General features: G+C 59.0%; 1 protein-coding gene across 7 annotated transcripts; it reads left to right on the forward strand.

Annotated features, from left to right (window-relative positions):
- The first annotated feature begins 480 nt into the window (after positions 1-480).
- Positions 481-17,867, forward strand: DEF8 (differentially expressed in FDCP 8 homolog). Of its 7 annotated transcripts, none has more exons than XM_043495426.1 (12): positions 481-670; positions 4,969-5,094; positions 6,001-6,098; positions 6,308-6,457; positions 6,786-6,927; positions 8,101-8,265; positions 9,093-9,220; positions 9,818-9,931; positions 10,305-10,385; positions 11,307-11,447; positions 12,026-12,135; positions 12,860-17,867. In XM_043495426.1, the coding sequence occupies exons 2-12, from the start codon at positions 4,980-4,982 to the stop codon at positions 12,960-12,962; spliced, it is 1,347 nt and encodes a 448-aa protein (XP_043351361.1). In that variant the 5' UTR covers positions 481-670; positions 4,969-4,979; the 3' UTR covers positions 12,963-17,867. The 7 variants fall into 7 exon arrangements, 6 of the variants coding, with proteins under 6 accessions (XP_043351361.1, XP_038224807.1, XP_043351363.1 ...); XM_038368879.2 differs by lacking the exon at positions 481-670 and adding an exon at positions 1,194-1,284; XM_043495428.1 differs by lacking the exon at positions 481-670 and adding an exon at positions 1,247-1,284 and having other exon boundaries at positions 16,052-17,867.
- Positions 17,868-18,161: the final 294 nt, after the last annotated feature.

Genomic DNA, 18,161 nt, shown 5'->3' on the forward strand with positions numbered 1-18,161 from the left:
TTGTCTGAGTGCAGCCCCGTTAGACCCATGAATTTATGGAGCCTTAAATATCCCCAAACAGATGAGCAGTGAGCAGGATGAATTGGGAAGAGCCCAGTCCAGCCTAGGCTGTTGACCTGGATTTGGAAGGTCACAGCCACTCTTCCCCTCTGAACCCACTGTCCCGCTGGTGTGGCTGAGGAGCAGGCCTGGTCCTGAAAGGGCTAGAGGGATGGAGGAGCAGTGGAGGGAGATATTGATGGGAAAGGAGGGAGGGAGCACACAGAAGGGAAAAGGCAAGTCAGAAAAGAAAGAATCCCCCAAAGGGGAAGTGGGGAGAGCACTAGAAAGCGGCACTAGGAATACCTGAGTGCTGGAACAGCCTGGAGGAGAGGTGCCTGGGCAGAGACAGCCTGGAGGAGGAGAAAAGGGGGCAGAGGAAGGAGCTGTGGGGTTAGATTGTCCAGTGCTCAGCACCTGGCATGTCCAGCCGCTCTGCTATCCAGCCCTAGCTCCTGATGCCCAGGCTGCAGGTCTCCAGAGCAGCCCATGGGCTAGGCTAGGATTTGCCCCTCTGCGGTTTGATGGCGTCTTCGAACTACAGCCCCAAAGCCTGGGCCCCACCGGCCACATGCAGAGGCAGGATGCTGCCCTTGCTGCCCCTGGGCCCGACCCCTTGCCAGGCTGGAGGGTGAGAGCTCAGGGAGCGAATCTGCCAGCTGGTACCGGCTCTGCCAGGGGACTCGGGGCCTGAGGCTGCTGGGCCACGGAGGGGCTCTCGGGGCGGGCAGGCTGCCGGGGCGCAGGAGAGGCCGGAGGGTCTGGACTCGGGGCAGGCTCGCCCGGTGCCCCGGGGCGCTGGGCAGGTGCACAGCAAGGCCGGGAGCCCTGGGCACCTCGTTTCCCTTGCAAGGGGCGATGGGGCCTCGTGCGCTGGGCCTGGCCGCCCCGCAGCTGTAGGGCTGCGCCGATGGGGTCAGGCTGTCCCAGCCCAGCCTGGAACTAGGGGCTGCCCCCCCAGGCAGGGTTCCAGGTGCCAGCCCCACTGAGCCCAGCCCTGGCGGGGGCTCGGGCCTCGGCCAGGGCTGCTGGGGGGGGCTGGCCGTGGGGTCCCCGCGCCAGCCCCCTGCCTGGGCCCGACCCCCGGCTCCCGCGGACTCGGCTCCGGGCTGGGGCGCGCGGTCCGCCCGGCCTGCGGGGGCAGCAGCGGCCCCTCCGCCGCCTTCTGCGCCTGCGCCCCCCGGCCCGAGCTCGCTACAATGTAGCAGGGGCAGCGGGGCGGCGCCGCGGACCCGGCGGGAGCAGGTGAGGGCCGGGCCGGGCCCCGCTGGCAGCCGAGCCGAGCCGAGCCGAGCGAGCGGGCGGGCGGGCGGGGTCCGGCCCGGCCGGGGGGAGCTCGCCTCCGCCCCCCAGCCGTGGGGGCCTCTGTGGCGGCCGGGGCCGGCCTGGCCCTGGAACAGCTCCGGAGAGGTCGCTGCTGTCCCGTGGGGGGCGGGGGCTTTGGGGCCCGCGGGGGACCCACTTGTCACTTTCCTCCGTGGGGACGGGGCGAGGCGCGCGTGGCTCTAGCGTCGGGCTCAGCCCCCCTGACCTCGAGAAACCGGCCAGGGAGGCCTCCTGCTGCCCGTCCCGGGGGGGGGGTCTGCAGGATGCCCCCGACCCCCTCCTAACGCGCCTGCCCGCCGGACTAGAGGCCGCAGGGAATGTGGGGTGCTGCCCTGTGCCCCTTCCCAGAGGAAAGGCGGTGGGGCCCCCAGTTGGGCGTCCTGGGGATCCTGCGGTGCCCATCACCACGGCCCTTGGTGCAGAACCTTGTGCCTCTTTCTAGGCCACTGCGGAAATGTGCATCGTAACCCTAGCTCTGGTCGCGTGGCCCCTGGCCGGTCCCTCTCCCCTCTGCTCGCCCACCTGAAAAATGCCCCGTCTCATGGCAGGCTGTAGAGCATTATTGTTCTTGTGCTGTGAAGCCCCATGTAAACACTGAGCGTGTTTATCATCATGCCCTGGCTATGGGCGCTCGGGGGGCAGGTGCAGGGAGGGGCAGTAACTTGTCCAGGGTTTTATTTGGATGGCACCAATGTGGATAACACCACAGCACCAGTTTTGTCACAGTAATCCTTTTAAAAATCCCACACAGGAAACTGTCAAAACCCAGCTACGTTCACTGTGAGTAAAGAGCCCAGCCCAGCCCCGAAATCCCTCTCTGGCTACCAACCAGGCCTTGAGTGACAATTAGCTTTAGGCTCCACTGTTGATGTTTTTCGAGAGCCATCTATTGAAGGGCCTAAAATACTTGACTTGGGGCCTAAATCTTCATTGGAACAGAGCTGCCTATTCACTAGGGTGGGATGGCAGCTTAAAAACACACCTGTTGTAAACCAAGGTCCTTCCCCCTACTGCTAATGAAGTTTGGATTTTTGGAAGTGGAAGTGGGCAAATAATGTATCCTTGTCCTTAGCAAGGTTCTGCTTCTTCTGTGCTTATCTCTGGCATTGCACAATGAAACTGTCTCCCTCAGGTCTGGGTGCTGAATTGTTTGGGTGTCAGATGCCAGGGGAAAGGTTTAGAAAAATAACTGCTCCCTCTGGAGTTCTGAAAAGAGACGCGTGTTTCTGTGTGCATCGTGGGTTTGGGAAAAGTTTGTGTGTGGCTGTCTCTGTTTATTTACAGCATTAAAATTGGAGGCCAGACTGATCCTGACAGTGTCTCTTTATTAAATGGGATCAGAAAAGGTTTCTGGAAATTAAGCAGGTTTTTCAACATAACTGCGTGGAAAGCAGTTCTCCTGCATTTGAATTTCCCTTTTGGATGTCAGGCTAATTCATGAGAACTAGGAAGTAAAACTGATCACTCTAGAATTGCTGACAAATGGTCAGACTGTTCACTCAGTAAAGAGTATTATTAGGATCGTAGCACCAGCAGTGAGCTCGGCTCAATACAGACCAGTACGGAAACATCCACAACTACGCTGGATAAACCTCTTGAAAGAAAAAAATCCCTGGCAGGAACATGCATCCTTCTGTTTCTGGACACAAGGACAAACACAAACCCAAAAATTGTACCGCTCATAACGATGTTGGTTTAGTTAATCGGGACAACTGCTAGTCTGTTTATACTAACAAATTTATTTGAACATAAACTTTTGTGAACTACAGCTCACTTCATTGGATGCATCCGATGAAGTGAGCTGTAGCTCACGAAAGCTTATGCTCAAATAAATTTGTTAGTCTCTAAGGTGCCACAAGTACTCCTTTTCTTTTTGCGAATACAGACTAACATGGCTGCTACTCTGAAAACTCTTTATACTGTTACAGCTTGTCCCCCTTCCTGTATGGGACTAGCTATCCCAGTAAGCACTTTACACTAGTAGAACTGAGCCCACATGAGGGGTTTTACCCGTGTGACTCTATCTGTACCAATCACCCCCTACCAGACTGAGGCACAGCGGTGTGTAAAGCAGGGGGCTGGGAAGGAGCTGTCCTATGGCTAACTGCTCCGTATTTGCCCACCATGAACCTCTCTGTGGTGCATCTGGTACTGAACGAGGCGTGCCACTCAGAGTAAGCTTGGCCCTTCCCTGCATGTGGCCTTGTCTTCGCTAGCCGTAAAGAGCCTGCGTGTAGCTCGGGTTAGCTGATGTGAGGTCAATTCTGTGGATGTGCCAGTTGGAAATCTTCACATGAGTTAGTCGGTAGAGACTGATGGTATGCAAAGGCCAGCGCTGCGCTGGGGGGCACCAAGAGTAGTGATGGAATGTGGGGCTGAGCCCCATTGGTGTGTGTTTGCATTACAGGTGCACCCTGTGTGCCCTGGGGCGGTGGGTGCCTTTCCTGTGGTGTCTGTGCAGCATCTTGCACAAGGAGCTCTCTGGATTTTTGACACATCTAGGTGGTGGCAGTGGTGAGGAGAGAGATTGCACATTCTGTCTGTGCAGCACACTGAGATGTTAACAACACTCCCCTGCTGTGTCCGATTGTAATTGTGTTGCTAGGTTAAGACCCTCCCAGAAGACAGTGCTTGCCCGAGGAGAAGATGCTCAAGGACGCGTCTCTTCAAAAATGTGGAGTTTTTCTGTGTGACTAAGGGCTTGTCTACACGCAAAATGCTCGCTTCAGCAGCAGGGGGGTTCACTTGTCAGCAGGGTCAATCCACCTCCCCGAGAGGCAGGAGCTAGGTTGATGAAAGAATTCTTCTGTCAACCCAGCACTCTCCATGCCGGAGGCTAGCTTGGCTTAGCTTTGTTGCGCAGTGGGGTGGATTTTTTTCCCCTGAGAGGTCAACCCAGCTACATCAATCTTTGGAGTGTAGCCCTTGCCACCAGAGGAAGGCTGGCCTTGTGGGTAGAGCACTGGAGTGGGCCTCAGATTCAATTCTTGGCTTGTTGGACCCTGGCCCAGTCACTTCACGTCTCTGTGCCTCAGTTCCCCATCTGTAAGACGGGGTGAACACATCTGTCTGCTCCTCAGGGCAGGGGCCCTTGCTAGGGGTATCTATGTAGGTGTCTAGCACAGTGTGGTCCTGAGCTTTGCTGGGACCTCGAAGCACTGTCAGAACACATTTGTAGAGTGCCATTGGTGGTAATAACTCCAGGTGGCCAGAGTTGGGGAGTGTGCTGTAACAATGGGGTGCCACGTGCCGGGCTCTCAGGTGTCTGGCTGACTTGGTTGGAAGCTGGTCTGGCGACATGGGCAGGTGGAGAGGCCGGTTTTTCTACCTCCTCCTCTGTGGAGCACAAACTCTGCGGAGCGTGTGAGCGGTGTGGGGTGATACTGCTCGGAAGTGGCTGGGAAAAATGATCCGTCAACTTCAGTTTTAAGTGGAAGCTGCCTGGGCTGGGCCGTGGGAGGGAAGGATCAGGCATTGCCAGCTCTAGCCTGTTCCCCTGCTCTGGTGCAACAGGCAGAGACGGGTGAGCACCTGGGGCAGGTGATGCGCCCCGGCGCAGGCTCTGGTGCACGCTGCTCCCTTCACCTCTGCGTGGTCCGGCAGGCTGGCTTGCTATGGAATGTGATGAGAAGCTGGTCCGGTTCCGACAGGCCCACCTCAACCCCTTCAACAAGCAGCCGGGGCAAGGCCAGCATGACCAGGAGGCTGGGGACGACCTTTCTTGTAGAGGTTAGTGTGGGGTTCCCGCAGGGTGTGCATGTCTACCCGCTGCTGGGGAACATGCAGTGACCAGGGGCTGGTGCTGGCCCAGGGAGCTCTGAGAGCCACAACCAAAGGGGTGGGGGCCCCCTCTGACCCCAATCCTCCCCCACCAGGTCCCTGCAAGCCAATCTCCTGCCCAGTCTCTGGGCTGCCAGAGACCTAAGTGCCATTATCTGGGAGGCTTTCCCCACAGCCTGGAGGAGCGGAGAGAGGACACTAGATTCTCCCAGCATAAGGGGGTTGTGGGCCGGGTGGCCTCTCCACACCAGGCAGACTCCCAGAAAGGCAGCCAGGGCTCATGGTTCTAACCCGGCTTGTCCACCCGCTGGCTGTGTGGCCAGGTGACTTGTGCATGGAAGCTGTGAGGTTCTGAGCATTGGCAGATCTCGCACATGCCCTAGCTGGTCGTTCTCTTTGGGGCAGGGGTGTAGGGAGGCTGGAAAGTGAGATGGGAAAGCACTTTCCCAGCATTCTGGGGGCTGAGTGTGGGAGCGGAGCCTCTCAGGGTGGGGACTGTGTGGGGGAGGGGCGAGTGGGCATCTCTGAACCCATCCGGGCCCCGCTTTCAAGGGTTCAGTTGGGAAGGTCTGTGCAGGGGCAGCCCTCAAGTGACACACCTCCTGTGTCCCCAGGATTTGGGGTGTGCTCCTGGGAGGGGCCGCTAAGTGCTGCTGCTCCTTGGACCTGGTGCCCCTCGCCATTCAGTGCTGTGGGGATTACTGGGGCACCGGTGCCCATGTTCTGCAGGGGGTGAGCCTGGCGCTTGCCTTGCAGCTGGGCTGGGACCATCTCGTGGTGGTGGTCAGGGCTATCTCCCTGCTCTCCCCAGGTAGATGTCTCCCTTCCCTCTCCATACGTCTCTGCTTGTTGCAGACTCGCTGCTGGGGCTGTCCCACGGGGACCCCAGGTTCCAGTGCTCGGAGCGCATGATGGACCTGGGGCTGGCGGAGGACCACTTTTCCCGCCCTGTGGTGAGTGACTGCGTGGGGGGGTGGCTGGGGCGCAGGAGTCTCCCGGGGGCAGCTGGGTGAAGGTTGGGGCTGGCAGACGTGTGGTGAGGCGTTGATTGGCCCAGCAGGGGCAGCCTGGGAAGTCTCTGTGCCCGGGGTGGGAAGGGCCCCGTGCCTGGGCCCAGCAGGGGCAGCGCTGCTCACCGGCGTTGCCCGTCTCGTGCCTGCAGGGCTTGTTCCTGGCCTCAGACATCCAGCAGCTGCGGCAGGCGATCGAGGAGTGCAAGCGGGTGATCCTGGAGCTCCCTGAGCACTCGGAGAGGCAGAAAGATGCTGTGGTCAGGCTCATCCACCTGCGCCTGAAACTCCAGGAGCTGAAGGTGTGGCCCGGGGGCTGGGGATGGGGTGGGGGCTATGGCCGGCTAGTGGCTTTGCTGGCTGAGGCCTCGGCTGTGTGGGCTCAGAGCAGCCCATCCAGGTAGCAAAAGGCAGGATCCCCTACTCTGTCCCAGGCACCTTGGCCTCCCTGCTGACTTGCCAACAAGGGCCCAGGCAGCGCTGAGCATGATTCTGAGAGCAAGGTCTGCGTTGGCAGCGGGGCCTGCAGGACACGATGGCCTGGCTCTTGGTGCAAGGGAGGCGAATGTCTCCCGGGCTCAGCCCTGCTCTGGCCGTCGGTCGGTCGGTCTGTCTGTCTGTCTGCTGCAGGACCCCAGCGAAGATGAGCCCAACATCCGGGTGCTCCTGGAACATCGCTTCTACAAGGAGAAGAGTAAGAGCGTCAAGCAGACGTGTGACAAGTGCAACGCCATCATCTGGGGCCTGATTCAGACCTGGTACACCTGCACAGGTGAGCAGCCAGCCGTGCCAAGGCAGCACCTCCTTGCTCCCCAGCCCTGGGGCAGGATGAAGGCTCATTCTCCTTCCTGGCAGGGCTGATCCCCTGGAGCTCAGCCAAAGCTTGCCTCTCACGCTGGGCTGAAGGGCAGGCGGGAGGCAGCAGAACCCCCGGAATGGGTTGGGCTGGGTGGGTGGCTCTCCGGTCACCTGGGCTCTGCCGCAGATAGGAGTGCAGACCTGTCATGGAGTCCCCAGGCGATGCTCTGGAACTGCTCCCTACGAAGCCAGGCAGGACTCTGGGGAAGTCTCCTTTCTGGGAGCAGCCTGTCTGCAGGACACACAGCTCACCCGGCTTCCCCTCCCTGGGTCTGACCTCGGAGCATTCACCATCCTCTGCCCCTCTGTGCGCTTCCCACAGGGAGTCTGCCCAGGCGGGGTCCTGGGGAAGCCAGAGGGTCCTGCCCCCCAACTCCGCAGTCAGACGTGACTCTCAGCCAGCCAGTAAAACAGAAGGTTTATTAGATGACAGGAACATGGTCTAACACAGAGCTTGTAGGTGCAGAGAACAGGACCCCTCAGCCGGGTCTATTTTGTGGGGGCAGTGAGCCAGACAACCACATCTGCCCTTCACTCCATGTCCCCAGCCAGCCCCAAACTGAAACTCTCTCCATCCCCTCTTCCTCTAGGCTTTGTCCCTTTCCCAGGCCAGGAGGTCACATGATTCCTTTGTTCTCCAACCCTTTAGCTCTCACCTTGCAGGGGGGAAGGGCCAGGCCATCAGTGGCCAGGAAACAGGGTGTCGGCCCTTCTCTGTGTCCAGACCCCTGCACACACCTGCCCTCTAGGGCTCTGCAATGATCATACACCCTTCTCCCACCACCTAGAGACTTAAGAACTGCATAGGGGAAACTGAGGCACCCCCACACTATTCAGAGGAAACATTAAGAACAGTCCCGCTTCATCACAAGACCCCTGATGGCATAAATGCCCCAGTCGCTTCTCTGCTGCCACCCCCTCTGCTCTGAGCCTTTCCCCGCCTGTCTCCTGCAGGGCTGGGCCAGTTCCGAGTGTTGTGTGAGTGCTTGCAAGGGGCCTGGGTGCTCCCCAGCCGGGTCAGGCTGAAACAGTGGGGAGGCTGGGCCAGGCAGGTGACTCCTGGGGCTCTGTGCCATGTCCTCCCTAGGGTGTTACTATCGCTGTCACAGCAAGTGCCTGAACCTTATCACCAAGCCTTGCGTGAGGTCCAAAGTCAGCCACCAGGCTGAGTACGAGCTGAGCATCTGCCCCGAGACAGGCCTGGACAGCCAGGATTACCGCTGTGCAGAGTGCCGGGCGCCCATCTCCCTCCGTAAGTGCCACCCGCACGGGAGGGGACGCTGGGGCTGAGGAGTGCCTGGGAATAGCTGTTAACCCTCACAGTTACCAGCCTGCATGCACCAGAACCCACGTCCCAGGGACCCTCCCGCTCATCCTGAAGGAGAGCTCTGTTAGCGGGAGTGGGGGGATCCCTGTGGCCTGGGCACACAGCCAGCACGTCAGTGTGGCCACCCTGGCTGGTGTGTGGGCAGTTTGGAGCACAGAGCTGTGCAGGACCTGCCGTGCCACGGAGGGAGCAGGGCTCGGCTCGGATTAGATCTCAGGAGTTCCTGGCTCCCAAGCCTGTGCTCAGCCCACTCTTGGCATCCCTGGCACTCTGGGATGGAGGTTCTGCAGGGGCATGGCTGGAACCGGTCAGGAGGTTGCTCTGGGTATATGGAGTGAAGGGGGCAGTGGGAGGAGATGACAGCAGAGACACAGGGAGGAGGCATCAACGGGGGCAGGGGCCTTGGCATCAGGACACGTGGTGTCTGGTCCCGGCTCTGCCCTGACTAATCGTACGCTCATGGGTGAGTCACTTCCCCTCTCCGAGCCTCAGTTTCCCAAGTGCAGAACAGGGCTGGTGACACTCACCCAGCCTCCCCGAGCGCAGGGCTCGGCACATGCTTGAGATGTTGGGAGGGTCTGCAGCCTCAGGGCTCAGCGGAGCAGCAGGGAAGCCACCCGCAGGCCCTGCCCTGGTGAGTGAGAGCAGAGACCCTGCTGGGTCTGGGAGGGGTTGGGGCGGGAGACCTGGCAGGTCTGGGGCCCCGGGGCTGTTCCTGGCATGCTGGGGCTGATGGCCCGTGTCCCATGCAGGGGGCGTGCCCAGCGAGGCCAGGCAGTGCGACTACACTGGCCTGTACTACTGCGGTAACTGCCACTGGAATGATCCGGCCATCATCCCGGCCCGTGTCATCCACAACTGGGACTTCGAACCCCGCAAGGTGAGCAGGCCGGCGGGGCAGCCCCATGGGTGGGGGTCGTGGGATGGGAGGTGACGCTAGGGGACACTGAGGCTCAGCTACCCTGAGCCGAGCCAGGGCACAGGCTGGGGGTTGGGACACGGAGCCTTTCACCTTTGGGCAGTGGTGTCCACTCCAGCCCCGGCTGCTGGAGACCGAAGCTAGTTTCTGTCTGCACCTGGTGGCCTGTGATGTGAGCCCAGGGGCTCATTTAAAGACAGGAACAGCCCTAGGAGATGGTTCCCTGGTGACCTGCGAGAGATGGAGTCTGTGTACAGCGCAGGAGTTGGACTGGCTTTCTCCAATGTGTCTGCAGGGCCCTTCCCCTCCCAGGCCCTCAGACACGTCCTTTACTTACCAGAACAGCTGGTCAGTAGTGAGGGGCCGCGCCCAGCAGCTCCCCTAACCGCCTCTGTGCTAATCACATGGGCCTGCAGGGCCATCCCCCTGAACCATGTGCTACCTTTACACCTGTCTCAGTGGGGCGATGGACGATTAGTAAGCTGGGGGCCCCTGGCACAGGGCGGTGCTGCCTCCTGCTCCTGGTTCATAACAGGGCTCTGCATTCTCCGGGCCCAGGTCTCTCGCTGCAGCATGCGTTACCTTGCCCTGATGGTGTCGCGGCCGGTGCTCAAGCTGCGGGAAATCAACCCCCTTCTCTTTAACTATGTGGAGGAGCTGGTGGAGATCCGGGTAAGTATCTGTGACCACTTGACTGGACTCTGCTTGGGGCTTGTGCCCCTGGTTCTAAGGGCTGGGGTCCCATCACGAGACCTGACTTGTGAGCATGTTCTTCACCCAGCGTGGGGAGTTTTGATGGGGCTTCCAGCTCTGGGCTTAGCCGGAAGCAGCTCCCAGGCGTGCCCCCTTCGCTTTATGTTTGTACAGAATTGTACATGCTCACCCAATTTCTCACCCCTAGACACTGGGGCTGGGGGCAGATTATCCCACACCTGCTACTGCAGGGCCTTTATGCTTTCCCGGGAGGTGTCCGGTTGCTGTCAGGCAGGGTGCTGGGCTAGCTGGGTGGGCCCTATTTCCTGAGACCCACCTGCCCTCCCTGCAGAAGCTGCGCCAGGATATCCTGCTCATGAAGCCCTACTTCATCACCTGCAAAGAGGCCATGGAGTCTCGTCTGCTGCTCCAGGTGCGGGGGTGTCTGCGTGGGGAGGAGCTGCTGTGCGGGGACCGTGTGTGTGAGCGAATGTGCTGGGATGGGGAGGGAGCTGAACCGCTGGGAGCATGAAGCTGTTTATGCCACTCCCCGGCAGGGTACAAACCTTCCACCTGCACCCAGCTGGTGCCCAGTGACGGGCCATGCCTGGGCAGCTCTAGCCGAGAAAGTGACACCGGAGGGGCAGCTGGGGGGCATAGCACTGCCCACTTGCTGGGGGTGAGAGATCCGTTAGCCTGTCCCTGTCTGGGATCAGCTCCGCCTTGTGCTCTCCTTAGGGTAGAGGTGCTGTGGGGTCAGTGTCACACGGGCCAAGCCCAGAATCCATGGACAGGATTCTCCCAGCCCCAAACCTCTGGCTACTGCGGAGACATGCCTTGCTGTCGTGCTCCCATGTGGGGATCTGCGACCCCACCGAGGCTACGCAGCGGGTTAAGTGTCCTCTCTACGGGACAGGAGCCACGTGCCGGGGGAGGACGAGGGAGGCGTTCAGGCAACACTGGTGGCTGTGGCAAGCCCAGCTGAGGAGGAGGGGGCTGGGTCCAATGGCCGTCGCTAGCCCAGGCAATGGTCTGAGTGGCCTGTATCCCAATCGCCCTATGTCCTCTGTGGAACTTCAGCTCCTGCACCTGCCTGCCCCAAGTCCTGGGAGACTCGTTGGGTTGCTGGGGACGAGCCCCAGGCCAGAGAGGAAGGGCACATTGAACCTGAGTGCGTGATGTTGGACCAGCCACACAGTAAACCGGAGAGCTCTTGGCCAGGGCTTAGCTGGACTCTGCTCCCTGTCTCAGCCCCGGCTGGGGAAGGCCCCTTGGCGAGTGGGGGCAGGGAAGGCTGGGTGGGGGCAGGTAGGCTGCCTAGGAGTATCGTCATCTGACGATTCTTCCCCTGCAGCTGCAGGACCGGCAGCACTTTGTGGAGAACGACGACATGTACTCGATACAGGACCTGGTCGACATCCAGGCTGGGCGCCTCAGCTGCTCCTTAGCGGAGATCCACACCCTCTTCGCCAAGCACATCAAGCTGGACTGCGAGGTGGGGCTGGGGGCTGACCTGTCCCCTGGGGATCAGCACTGAGGGGCAGATGCTGTCTATGGGGCCGGAAACTCCCACTCCAGCCTGTCCTCCCTGGATGTTTGCAAAGTCTCCAATTTCTGCATCTTCATTGCTAGACAAATGCTTCAGTGTCTAAACCCCTACCCTAGCAGACAAGGGAGGTGGGGGTCACACAGGCCCCGCCCTCCCCCCAGTAGCAACCCTAGGATGACAAAGCTGGTAGCGAGCAGGCGTGTAGTGGGAGGAATTCCTCTTTTTTGAGTTGGGGCTGGCTGGAGGGAGGCTCATGGTGGGACATGAAGGCACTGTTGCCACTGTCCTGCTGTATTTGTTGAGCCCCTTCCAGGTCATGGAGGTGGGAATGGGGCAGACAGGACTGGGGGAGCAGGGCCTGGAAGCACTTGGACCCCGGGACTCTGACACCCCAGTGTGCAATCTGCTGGAGCCAGCAGCTTCATGGTGTGTGTGTGTGGGGGGGCTGGATTGCAGCACTGGGGCGGAGGGGGGAAGGGTCCACGTGCAGCACAGGGCTCAGCGATCTTCACTCTTGTCTCCAGCGGTGCCAGGCGAAGGGCTTTGTGTGTGAGCTCTGCAAAGAAGGAGATGTGCTCTTCCCGTTCGACAGCCACACATCGGTGTGCACGGACTGCTCTGCTGTCTTCCACAGGTGGGTGGGGAGGAGCCTGGGGCTGCCCTGTGGCGTCCTGTGCCAGCCCCGGCTGGGAGCATGGGTCCCAGTCAGGGAGAGCAAGGAGATCTCTGTGCTGGGGGAGCCCCAAGATATGGAGGGCTGCGAAATGAGTCGGGCGCAGAGGCAGACCCCACGGTGCCCTCAGGTGGCACTGCCAGGAACCAGCCCTGGGCTGCCCCTGCCCCTGGCATGCCCTGGCCCTGGCCTCTGGGGAGTTGAAGCTGCTGGACAGTGCCAGGGATGCTGCGTGTGCACTCAGCGCAGCGGTGACCGTGGCTGGCCGGTCTGGTCGCGTGCAGCAGGGTGGAGCAGGCTCCGAGCGTGGGACCTGGGACATCTCCAGTGCTGGGCTGAGGGAGGATGGGGCTGGCCCCGCTGGACTGGACTGGCTGAAGGAGCTGGCTTGCTCCCTGGCATGCTGCCCTCTCCTACCTGCTGGCACATGTGCTGCTGCAGCCACACCCCTGGCGCTGGGCACTAGCCTGGACACCACACCCACGTCTCCCTGGGAAGGAGGCTCTCTGTAAGGGCACCGCGGGTGGCTCCCAGAGCTGGGGGGCCACTGGCTGTGAACTCTGGGGGCCATGCAGCTCTTTGCCAGCAGAAGGGCCCAGTAAGGCTGCAGGGCTAGCCTGAGCCCCAGCCCCACGCTCCTGACGGCAGGGCTGATGGGGGTAACCTTCCTCCTCCTCACTTCCAGGGATTGCTACTATGACCATTCGACCACGTGTCCCAGGTGTGCTCGGCTCAGCCTGCGGAAGCAGTCGCTCTTCCGAGGTCCCAGTGTGGAGGAGCAGGCCTAGGGTCCCCCAGCGCCCCCCCAGACCTTGGCACCAAAGAACTGGGTGTTCGAGGGGCGCGGTTGCAGTGCTGGGGCTCCCTGTGGCTGCGAGATCTGAACTAGCTGCCACCGGGGGTAGACCCGGGCAGGGAACAAGGTGTCGCGCAGGCCCGAGAGGGCGCTTTGCCCTGGGACGCCGGGACCAGCCCAGCACACTGCCTGTTGCTGGGAATTGGTGCCGGGAGGCAGCTCCGCTGGTTCTGAGCCCTGCTCTGAGAACTCCCTGGGCTGGGGCTGTGTGCAATGGGGAGGCAGGAGCTGCTGGAGGCTTCTCGCTGTCCCACAGCAAGCGCTGGGGTCTGCAGCGCTGCCAGCCGCCCTGCCTCTAGCTGCTCTGCCTCCAGCTGTGCAATGAAGCAGGGCACATGCCCTTTGCTGTGGCAGGTTTTACCAGGGGTGACTGTGCACAAATCCCCGGTGAAAGGAGGGGCCTGGTGTCCCCGAGACACTGACAAAGGGGGACTTGTGCACCCTCCCCGAAAGAGATTAGCCTGGAGCAGGGGCTTTCTGGGGCGCTGCTACTTGCTGGTGATTTGCCCCCCGCCTGTGCTGAGTGTTGCATTCCCTGCTGCAGATGCTTGCTGGCCTGGAGAGGAGGGAGGTGGCTGTGGTAGGGAAGAGCCGCTGTGTACAGCAGCCAGTTCTCCTTCCACACTGATCATGGCTCTAACCCTTACTTTGGAGAAGCCCATGTCTAACACTGCCTCTGCGCCCCAGCAAGCCGCCTGGCATGGTTCGGCGTGCCAGCCTCCACTGGCGCTACAGCGCTCCCTCTGCCAGCTGCTCGGTGCTCCCAGGTTGGTGCATTCATGTCTAAAGGGCCACGTTGGTCTAGCTTCAGGCGTGGGCCCAGGGAGCCTTCCCTCCAGGTTCCTGGCCGTGGCCCAGCTGGCGAGGGGCCTGTGTGCAAGGATGTGAGACTCGGGCTGGTCCCTTGGGAGTAAGTGTCCACGTCATGGCCCTCTCCTCGCCAGTGTTACTCAGCCCAGGCCGGGCCATCAAGCTGGCATGTCTCTCTCCTGTCCACAGGCTCTGCAGGGCAGGAGTGAGGCATAGAGGCTGGGGGGAACCACTGCGTACTGGTGGAAAGGTTCGCGCTCGGTTCTCAGCCTTGCTAGGCTGATCTCGCTGGCTTCCCCTGAAGCCTATGCCCTCTGCTGAGGGAGGACGCGAATGCTATGGCCTGCAGGCTGGAGCTTGTTGCTTCTTGCTCAAAGCCTGCCAGCATCTGGTGCTGGCTCCCTCCAGCTCCCCACAAATGCGGGTGGCACCTCTCAGAGAGAGAGAAACGCAGAAATGCGTGTGGAGCTGATGTAGAGCTACTCATTACCTAGCCTTTCCCAGGACCCTCCTGTGCTGTTCAGAGGCCTCAGGCTGGAGTCTGGTTGCTTTAGTCCTGTATTTATGTCTGTGCCCAGCCCAGCAGTGCCCAGAGCAGGATCAGCATCTCTCCTCGGCGCTGGGAGCGTAGGGCTTGCACTCTGCATGGTACTGGAGACACCCTGCTGGCTCCAGACCACTGATGGCTGCAGGAGCGAAGAGTGGCTACCAGCCTCCCACACCACCTTGCTTGAGCCGCAGGGCCAATGGCAGACAAAGGGATCCAAACCTGGCCCTTACACGCAACTGAAACTGAACCGGCTGCCAGCCCGTCTCCCGCAGTGCGGCTGCTGCTCTCCCTTGCCAGGGCTGGGAAAGGCAGGAGATGTTCAGAGTCATCCCTTTAAATAAAAAAGTACATGGGATGAGCACCTTGAGTGTTGAACTCTAAGCCAGCCCCGTCCCCCCGGGACCCCTTTTGAGTGGTACGTCCTGGAATTAAACAATGCACGGAGGGGGGGCTGCTGCTGCTGCTGCTGCTTTACGCTGGGTGTTTGGGTGAAAAAGAGCACAAGGGCCTCCCCCTCCCTCTTGCCTCATCTGTCTTGCTGCTGCTGTTATTGGGATAGATGGGGGGGGTCTAGGAGCCAGCTGGGGTCTGTCTCCCCATGCCGCAATCACACCTCCCCACTGCAGGGCAGCCGTTGGGGTTTCAGTAGTGGGTGTTTTCAACAAGCAGAACCAAGGACTCGCGGCTGCTGGGCCCGGCAACGTGGGTCACAGGCTTTCGGCAGTGACAGGCTGATGGAGCTCCTGAGTGACAGCTCAGGGATGAGCACTGATCCCTTTAGTCTTCCTTTTTCTACTACGGGGGGAGCAGGGCTGCAGGCTCTGGGCAGGGCTGAGCCCCTCCGTCCCTGGGGGAAGTGGGAACTAGCAGGCTTTGTTCTAATCGCTTTTCCTCTCATCGGTTCGGCTCCCGCCACCCCAGCTGGTGCTGTGCTCAGCTGGTCTGTGTGGGGCTCTCACACCCCTGGGGGAGTGGCTGTGTATGAAACGCCCTGGATAGCAAGTGAAACACACATTACCTCTTTGTAACCCGCTTGCCTAATTTCCCAGAGGACACTTTTCACCTGCTGGGCCATTTCCACTCCCTTTGGATAAGGGACTTTCTTCTAGTCCCAGTGCTAAGGGCAGGCTGAAGCCAGCAGAGGCCCTGAACTCTTGCATAGAGCTGGAGTCTGATCAAAGGGATTGGAATGGAAACACAACCTCTGCTGAATGGGATGTGAGCAGTCAGACCCCTCTGGGAACCGAGATGGGCCAAAGGTAGCACCCCTTCCGCCCTTAGCCAATGTAGTGTGTGGAGGGCCATTATTGCCAGTTTCCATAGTGCCTCTGATCTCTTCCTCTGCTTGGATCATAGTGTTTGCTATTAGCTATTAGCAAACACTGGGTTTATTACTAGGCTTCTGTTAACCCCCACGCTCTGTTTTCACTTGCTCATTTCATTTCTTTCTCAATAGTTCTCCTCAGATGAAACTTTTCCTGCCCCTGACCCCATCCCGCCCCTAGGGCTGTTACATGTTGAAACCCTCCCATTTCACACTAGCATGGACTCAGCCTCTGGGTGCGATGCTGCTGGTTCCCCTTTGCGGTGCGGATGTTGGATACTCAGGGTCTGGTGTAGTTGTCATGGCCCAAGCTCTTAAACTCTAACTCCCTTTTCAGATGTTTTTAACTTTCACCTGCTAGGCTGAAATGTCCCTGTCCTGGGCTCTGACCAGAGGCGAGCGCTTGGAGAAAGGGTCTGCGACAGCAGTTCTACCTCTCCGGAGAAAGATTCTACCTCTGGCCCTTGTCTTTGTTAAAATAAACCACTACATGTCTGAGACACTCTTCGAAAAGTGAGCTGCTGCCTCAGCCTTCTCTTACTGGGTTTCTATTTCATGGCTATTCTGCCAGGGAGGGTGTGCACTGCTTGAACACTAGTGTGAGCACTTTAATTCCTGTACAGTCCTGTACGTTGGTTCTATTTGAGTAGAAATAACAAACCTTGCTACAGAATCCTTGTTTACCCTGTAAGTCCCTGACTTACAGATGGATCTTTTTCTTGGTTTCTAGAAACACTTTGTTTGCCTGTGTGGGTGAGAGAGTGAGATGGCAGGCTCCGGGCAGGCAGGAGGCTCCAGGCAGGCAGGGGGGAAGATGGTTGTGAAACTGGGGTGAGGTGGTTGGTTTTTTTTAAATTTAGTTCCTAATCTTGCAATGACAAAGTCTGAAGAAGAAAGTGTTCTCCTGGGCCCCTCCCCCAATTCAGAGGGCAGGACTAGCAGCACGAGCCTGTTTTCTACTCCTGCCTAGTCATCAGAGCCTAGGTTTAAATGAGTGAGGCATGGAAGAGCACTTGCTGAACCTGCTGTTCCACACGCTTGCAGAAACCTGACAAGCAGCATGTGCCACAGGTGTGGTATCTTGTATAAACTTCTGGCAGTCAGGTTATTAGACCCAGCGCTGTTGCACCTGTGACAAGAGACAGTTTAGATCCCTAGGCCAGCTGCTCCATGTCCTTTATTAAATACACCTTGGAAAGAGTGAATGCTGCAGCTACTGTGTTGAGCCCCAGACAAATCTGTGTTCATGCATTGTTACCAGACCCTAGGAGTCTGTAACTTCGGGGGTGCTTCAACTAACATAAATCACCAATGTGAAAGATACCACAGACAGAACAGATGGCATGATCCTTGCCTGTACCTGGAAGGGTAAAGATAGGGGAAGTGGCTATGTCTGCATGGCAGCTGGGAGCGTACCTCCTAGGCCAGGTAGACAGATACAGCTAGTTCTGCTTTAGCTACCAAGCTAAAAATAGCAGTGTGAATGTTGTGGTATGGGCTAGCCACATGAGTACAAGCTCATCTGCCCTCCTTGCAGCTCTGAGCTCATGGGGCTAGGCCAGGGGTTGGCAACCTTTGGCACCTGGCTCATCAGGGTAAAGCTGCTGGTGGGCCAGTTTTTTTATCTGGTCGTCCGCAGGTGGGAACTGTGGGACTCCGTGCCTGGGGACACGCCAGATAAACCGGCCTGGCCTGCCAGCGGCTTTACTCTGACGGGCCAGGTGTCAAAGGTTGCCGACCCCTGGGCTAGGCCATGCACTATCTTTAGCCGGTAGCTCAAACAATCTGTCTATCGAGCATGGGAGGCATGTTTCTAACTACATTGCGAACATACCCTTTTATCCTGCAGTCTGATTCCTTGCCATGCCTGCCCTCCTGCCAAGGGGTCACTTCATAATGAGAACAAACCTGGTTAGCTGACACAGCTGCCCTGTAACCTGCATAGCAAGGGAGGACAGAACCAGGATCAAGAGTTTGCAGCAGTGACATCTCCGCCATCCAAAAGTGAAACAAAACCAAAACCTCCTGGGAAGTTTCCCTGTGGTTACTCCACAACTTGGTGGTTGTAGGAAGGGGGGGAATGGGGGATAGTAGCACAGGAATCTAACGTGCAAAGTATTGATTCAATAAACCACTGTATTTGATCATTTTAATGGAGTGTTGTCGTTGCTAATTTGTTGAAGGATGGGGCGGTGGAGATCAGGCCAAACAGGTCACTGAGGTTATGTGCTGCTGCTGGGTCTATCATTACTTAACCAGTTGCACTGAAGCCTGGGGAGGAAAGTCCAGTTGCTAATGGATTAAAGACTACAGCATGACTCAGTATCTGCTGGCACACAGTTAACAGAGCTTCCCATTCGGGCCTTGGCCACACCAGGACCAACGGGGGGCATAGCTTGGCTTGATCTGGTGACCTACCCACCGGTACAAGCCCAGCCTGGGCATGC

This window comes from Dermochelys coriacea, chromosome 12 (assembly GCF_009764565.3).
Source record: "Dermochelys coriacea isolate rDerCor1 chromosome 12, rDerCor1.pri.v4, whole genome shotgun sequence".
NCBI classification, from domain to species: domain Eukaryota; kingdom Metazoa; phylum Chordata; order Testudines; family Dermochelyidae; genus Dermochelys; species Dermochelys coriacea.

Bases quoted from the DNA above. Each gene is read 5' to 3' on its own strand.
- DEF8 (XM_043495426.1), top strand. From the start codon at position 4,980: ATGGAATGTGATGAGAAGCTGGTCCGGTTCCGACAGGCCCACCTCAAC. The intron at 8,266-9,092 runs GTAAGTGCCACC...TGTCCCATGCAG, and splicing joins CCGGGCGCCCATCTCCCTCC to GGGGCGTGCCCAGCGAGGCC. The intron at 10,386-11,306 runs GTGCGGGGGTGT...CTTCCCCTGCAG, and splicing joins AGTCTCGTCTGCTGCTCCAG to CTGCAGGACCGGCAGCACTT.